This window comes from Colius striatus, unplaced genomic scaffold, assembly GCF_028858725.1.
Source record: "Colius striatus isolate bColStr4 unplaced genomic scaffold, bColStr4.1.hap1 scaffold_46, whole genome shotgun sequence".
In the NCBI taxonomy this organism is placed as follows: Eukaryota; Metazoa; Chordata; class Aves; order Coliiformes; family Coliidae; genus Colius; species Colius striatus.
The window spans coordinates 355,827-362,638 of NW_026908527.1; the positions used below are offsets into that span (position 1 = coordinate 355,827).

At 49.2% G+C, this 6,812-nt stretch overlaps 1 protein-coding gene across 1 annotated transcript; it reads left to right on the forward strand.

The window, feature by feature from the left end:
* Positions 1–6,309, forward strand: LOC133629460 (DNA-(apurinic or apyrimidinic site) endonuclease-like). The gene is made up of 4 exons (XM_062020089.1): positions 1–44; positions 2,112–2,244; positions 3,785–3,971; positions 5,783–6,309. The coding sequence occupies exons 1-4, from the start codon at positions 1–3 to the stop codon at positions 6,307–6,309; spliced, it is 891 nt and encodes a 296-aa protein (XP_061876073.1).
* Positions 6,310–6,812: the final 503 nt, after the last annotated feature.

Sequence of the window (6,812 nt, forward strand, 5' to 3'; positions counted from 1 at the left end):
ATGGTGGTAGAAGTTATATCACGGCGTCTGGGAAGTAAAGTAAAGTAAGTACGCCTACCCCACCTACAGTGGTACGTAGGTCCCTGTGTAGCCTATCAGTCAGGACTGTGCAACCTTTGCAGCTCTTTCCTGTGCAGAAAATGAGGGAGAATGGACATGGATCTCAGGGTATAATGTTAGGTCTGTTGGGGCAAGGCAGCCTGAGCTCTAGTTATATGAATTTAATGCACAATCAAGACCAGAGTCAGAGCCATGGTTAAAGCAGTTGCTGTCTCGCAGACAGCAGGCCGCTTTCTCTTCCTTCAAGGTCGGGCTGTTTTCAGCTAACGAGGTAACAGCCCAACGTGGAAAACAACTACGAGGGAAAAACAAGATGGGAAAATGTGAGGGAGCTTGCTTATCGCAGAAACCGCAAGTAGGATGAGCATAAGAATGTAATCTATTAGCTGCTGTTGCTGAGCTAGCTTTGAAGCTGCTGTGTATGTAAGTTAGAGCCTGCTCTCAATGAAGAAGAAGATTTCTGCTATCACTCACATTGAGTAGGACTGATTTCTTCCCACCCAGCTGAGAATCGGACCCTGGGTTGATCGCCGCATGAAGTAGGCTTGGAGCTGGTTGTTCAGGCTTCGAACCTGGGTTTTTCAGGCTTCGAGCCTGGGTTTCAGACTTCAAGTCTGGTTCATTTTTCAGGCTTCGACCCTGGGTTTTTCAGGCCAAGAGCCGAAAAATTCGCGGCACTCCCTGAACTTATACCATTGAGTATGGGAGCTACAAAAAAGCAGGAATGCAGACCTCAACTACAGTGATAAAGAGGTCCCCATGCAGTGTATCTGCCAGCACTGTGTCACATTTGCAGCTACTTTCCTGTGGGAGCTCTCTTCAATCCCACACTCTTTTTCTCCTCTTTTCCCATTGAAAAAATAAATGTTGTCGGTTAAGTTATACCACTGAGTATGGGAGCTACAAGAAAGCAGGAAGGCAGACCCCAGCTACCGTACTAAGTAGGTCCCCATGCAGTCTATCAGCCAGCACGGTGTCACATTTGCAGCTGCTTTCCTGTGGGAGCTCTCTTCAATCCCACACTCTTTTTCACCTCATCTCCCATTGAAAAAATACATGTTGTCGGTTAAGTTATAGACTTATAGAGGGTGAGAGGCGCCAGTATAAACCAGTACAGACCAGTACGACCCTGGTGGGGCTCCCAGTAACTCCCAGTTACCCCCAAACCACCTCCCAGTCCCTTCCAGTAGCTCCAAGTCACTCCCAGTAACCCAGAACCCCCTCTCTGTAGCTTCCATTAACCCCAAAGCCCTTCCCAGTAGCTCCAAGGAGCTCCCAGTCAACCCAAAACCCCCTCCCAGTAACTCCCAGTGACTCCCAGTAGCTCCCAGTAACACCCAGTGACCCAAAACCCCTCTCCCAGTAGCTCCCAGTAACTCCCAGTGACCCCAAACCCCCTCTCAGTGACTCCCAGTAGCTCCCAGTGACTCCCAGTGACCCCAAACCTCCTCCCAGTGACTCCCAGTTGCTCCCAGTGACTCCCAGTGACCCCCAAACCCTCTCCCAGTCCCTCCCAGTAGCTTCCAGTGGCTTCCAGTGACGCCAAACCCCCTCCCAGTCCCTCCCAGTAGCTCCCAGTGACCCACAAACCCACTCCCAGTCCCTCCCAGTTGCTCCCAGTAACTCCCAGTGACCCACAAACCCCCTCCCAGTGACTCCCAGTGACTCTCAGTGATTCCAATCCCCCTCCCAGTAACTCCCAGTAGCTCCCAGTAACTCCCAGTGACCCCAACCCCCCCCAAACCACCCCAACCCTCTTCCCAGTCCCTCCCAGTAACTCCCAGTGCCCTCCCAGTACAAACCATACCAAGTGCCCCAAAACCACCCCAAATCCCCCTTAAACCACCCCAAACCCCCCCCAAACCACCCCAAACCCACCCCAATCCCCCTTCCCAGTCCCTCCCAGTAACTCCCAGTGCCCTCCCAGTACAAACCAGTACTGTCAAGTGCCCCAAAAACACTCCAAATCCCCCTTAAACCACCCCAAAACCACCCCAAACCACCCCAACCCCCTTCCCAGTCCCTCCCAGTAAGTTCCAGTGGCCTCCCAGTTTCTCCCAGTGTCCTGTACGTGTCCCCCCCCCGCCCTGGGACACGACGGAAGACGGGCGAAGGTTCAACTTCAAGGTGACGTCGTGGAACGTGGACGGTCTCAGGGCCTGGGTGAAGAAAGGAGGCCTGGAGGTGGGTTAAACTGGGCTGAAACTGGACCAGACTGGGGCGCCCCAGAGAAATGGGGCTGGACAGGACTCAAAAAGGGGGGATTTTGACCCAAAAATGGGGTGAAAAAGGTTCAAAATGGCAGCTGAAATGAGGGAAAATGGGGCAAAATGGAGCCAAAATGAGGCCAAAATGGGCCAAAATGAGCCCAAAATGGGTAAAAATGAGCCCAAAATGAAGCTAAAAATGGGTCTTGAAGTGGTTGAGAAGTTGGTTCAAAGGAAGGGAATGAAAATGGGCCAAAAATGAGGGATTTTGACCCAAAAATGGGGTGAAAAAGGCTCAAAATGGACCGGAAATGTGGTAAAATTGGGCAAAATGGAGCCAAAATGAGGCCAAAATGGGTCAAAATGAGCCCAAAATGGAGCTAAAAATGGGTCTTGAAGTGGTTGAGAAGTTGGTTCAAAGGAAGGGAATGAAAATGGGCCAAAAATGAGGGATTTTGACCCAAAAATGGGGTGAAAAAGGCTCAAAATGGGCCCAAAATCGGCCTGAAATGAGGTAAAATTGGGCAAAATGAGGCTAAAATGGGTCAAAATGAGCCCAAAACTGAGCTGAAAATGAAACTGAAAATGATTTAAAAATTGGTTAAAGAATGGAACATAAAATGAGCCAAAATGGCCCAAAATAACCCCAAAATGCCTCAAAATGGCTCCAACAAAGGCCTAAAAATGGTGCCTGAAATGGATGCAAAAAGCCTTAAAAAAACACTTAAAAGTGACTCAAAATCACTCAAAATGACCCAAAATGACCCAGAAAAACCTCTTAAACACAGATTCAAAGAAATTACTCAAAAAATGACCCAAAAGTGCCTCAGAATGACCCAAAAATGCCTCAGAATGACCCACAAAGAGACACAAAATGGTGCCAGAAATGGATGCAAAAACGACTTTAAAAACCTCTTAAAAGTGACTCAAAATCACTCAAAATGACCCAAAAACATCTCTTAAACACAGATTCAAAGAAATTACTCAAAAAATGACCCAAAAGTGCCTCAGAATGACCCAAAAATGCCTCAAAAACCCAACACAAAATGGTGCCAGAAATGGATGCAAAAAGGGCTTTAAAAACCACATAAAGTGACTCAAAATCACTCAAAATGACCCAAAATGACCCAAAAAAACTCTTAAACACAGGTCCAAAGAAATGACTCAAAAAATGACCCAAAAGTGCCTCTGAATGACCCAAAAATGCCTCAGAAACTCCCCACAAAGAGACACAAAATGGAGCCAGAAATGGATGAAAAAGGCCCTAAAAAACCACATAAAGTGACTCAAAATCACTCAAAAAGACCCAAAATGACCCAAAAAACCCTCTTAAACACAGATCCAAAGAAATGACTCAGAAAATGACCCAAAAGTGCCTCAGAACGACCCAAAAATGCCTCAAAACCCCCCCACGAAATGGCGCCTGCCAAGAGACTCAACATGGCGCCTGAAACGGGCTCAAAACGGCCCCGAAACCGCCTCAAACCGCCCCAAAACCTCCCTTTCCCCCCCCCCAGTGGGTCCAGGCCGATGCCCCCGACGTCCTTTGCCTCCAGGAGACCAAATGTGGGGCTGAGTCGGTGCCAGAGGAGCTGCGGAGCCTCGGGGCCTTCCCTCACCAGCACAGCCCCAGCGACCGGCCCAGCTACATCGGCATGGGGCTGCTCAGCAGGACCAAACCCCTGGCTGTCACCTATGGCATGGGTGAGTAGCCAAAGCTGGGGCGCTGCTGGCCGTTTCCAGGCCCTGGGTGGCCGCCACAGGCTCGCGGGAGACATTTTGAGGACTTCAGTGGCCATTTGGGGGTCTCAGGAGCCATTTTGAGGCCTTAAGTGGCCATTTGGGGCCTTAAGTAGCCATTTTGAGGCCTTAAGTGGCCATTTGGGGCCTTCAGTGGCCATTTTCAGGCCTTAAGTGGCCATTTGGGGCTCTCAGGAGCCATTTTGAGGCCTTAAGTGGCCATTTGGGGCTCTTAATGGCCACCAGAAGCTCTCAGGAGCCATTTTGAGGCCTTAAGTGCCATTTGGGGCCCTTCAGTGGCCATTTGGGGCCCTTTAGGAGCCATTTTTAGGCCTTAAGTGGCCATTTTGAGGCCTTAAGTGGCCATTTGGGGCCCTCAGGAGCCATTAAAGCCACGACAGTGACGTTTTAGGCCTCTAAAGCCTCTTTTTAGGCCTCTAAAGTGACTCTTTAGGCCAGTAAAATGACTTTTTGGCCCAAAAATTGACTTTTTGGGCCTCTAAATTGACTTTTTGGCCAGTAAAGTGACTTTTTAGGCCTCTAAAGCCCCTTTTTGAGCCTCTAAAGCCCCTTTTTGACCTCTAAAGTGACTTTTTAGGCCTCTAAAGCCCCTTTTTGGGCAATAAAATGACTTTCTGAGCCATTAAAGTGACTCTTTAGACCTCTAAACCCTCTTTTTAGCTACTAAAGTGTCTTTTTAGGCCTCTAAAGTGACTTTTGGGACACTACAGTGACTTTTTGGCTACAAAAGGGACTTTTTAGGCCTCTAGAGCCCCTTTTTGGCTACTAAAGTGACTTTTGGGACAATACAGTGACTTTTTGGCTACAAAAGGGAATTTTTAGGCCTCTAGAGCCCCTTTTTGGCCACTAAAGTGACTTTTTGGGCCTCTAAAATGACTTTTTGGCTACTAAAATGACTTTTTAAGCCTCTAAAGTCCATTTTTGTGCCACTCAAGTGAATTTTTGACCTCTAAAGTGACTTTTTAGGCCTCTAAAGCCCCTATTTGACCTCTAAAGTGACTTTTTAGGCCTCTAAAGTGACTTTTTGGGCCTCTAAAGGGACTTTTTGGCCACTAAAGTGACTTTTTGGGCCTCTCAAGCCCCTTTTTGACCTCTAAAGTGACTTTTTGGGCCTCTCAAGCCCCTTTTTAGGCCTCTAAATGTCTTTTTAGGCCATTAAAGTCCCTTTTGGCTACGAAAGTGACTTTTTAGACCTCTAAACCCTCTTTTTGAGCTGCTAAAGCCCCTTTTTGATCTCTAAAGCCCCTTTTTGGGCCCCTAAAGTGACTTTTTTGGCCACTAAACGACCTTTTTGGCTACTAAAGTGACTTTTTGAGCCACTAAAGTGTATTTTTAGGCCACTGGACCCCATTTTTGACCTCTAAAGTGACTTTTTGATCCTCTAAAGTGACTTTTTAGGCCTCTAAAGCCCCTTTTTGGCCACTAAAGTGACTTTTTGGGCCACTAAAGCCCCTTTTTGAGCTACTGAAGTCCCTTTTTAGGTACAAAATTGACTTTTTAGGCCTCTAAAGTCCCTTTTTGGGCCACTCAAGCCCCTTTCTGAGTCAATAAATCCCCTTCTTGACCTCTAAAGTGATTTTTCGGCCTCTAAAGTCCCTTTTTAGGCCTCTAAAGTGACTTTTTGAGCCACTAAAGTGCCTTTTTAGGCCATCAAAGTTGATTTTTGAGGACTAAAGTGACTTTTTGGGCCTCTAGAGCCCCTTTTTGGGCCCCTAAAGCCCCTTTTTATCCCTGTCTGTGTGTCCCCTTGCCAGGTGACCCCGAGCTGGACGCCGAGGGCCACGTGCTGACGGCCGAGTTCCCTGCCCTGCGCGTCGTCTGCGTCTACGTGCCCAACTCCGGGCGAGGCCTGGGCCGCCTGAGCTTCCGGCAGGCCTGGGACGAGCGCTTCCGCTCCTTCGTGTCCCAGCTGGACCGGTCCAAACCGGTCGCCATCTGCGGCGACCTCAACGTCGCCCACCAGCCCTTGGACCTGAGGAACCCGTCGGGGAACAAGAGGAGCCCCGGGTTCACACGGGAGGAGCGGGAGACGTTCAGGGAGCTGCTGGGGGCCGGCTTCCTCGACAGCTTCCGGGTGTTTAACCCCTCGCTGCCCAACGCCTTCACCTTCTGGACCTACCTGAGCGGGGCCAGGGCCAGGAACGTGGGCTGGAGGCTGGATTACTGCCTGTGGTCCCAGAGGGGCAGGAAGGATCTGTGCGACAGCAGGATCGAGCAGCGGGCCCAGGGCAGCGACCACTGTCCTGTGGGGATCTACCTGGTGCTGGAGAGGGCAGGCTGAGGGGCAAAAATGGGGCAGGAATGGGGCAAAAATGGGTCAAAATGGAGGGAAATGGGGGGAAATGGGGCAGAAATGGGGGGAAATGGGGTGGAAATGGGGCAGAAATGGGTCAAAATGGGTGGAAATGGCTCAAAAATGGCTGAAAATGGGGGGAAATGGCTCAAAAATGGCTGAAAATGGGGGGAAATGGGTCAAAAATAGCTGAAAGTGGGATAAAATTGGAGGATAATGCAATAAATGGGTCAAAAATGGGTCAAAATGGGTAAAAAATGGGGGAAAATGGAATAAATGGGGTCAAAAATGGGGGGAAATGAGTCGAAATGGGTCAAAAACGGGTCAAAAATGGCTGAAAGTGGGATAAAATTGGAGGATAATGCAATAAATGGGGTCAAAATGGGTCAAAAATGGCTGAAAGTGGGATAAAACTGGGGGACAATGAGATAAATGGGGTCAAAAGGGGTGAAAGGTGTGTGAGAGGTGAGTGCGGACAGTGTGTCCCGCCG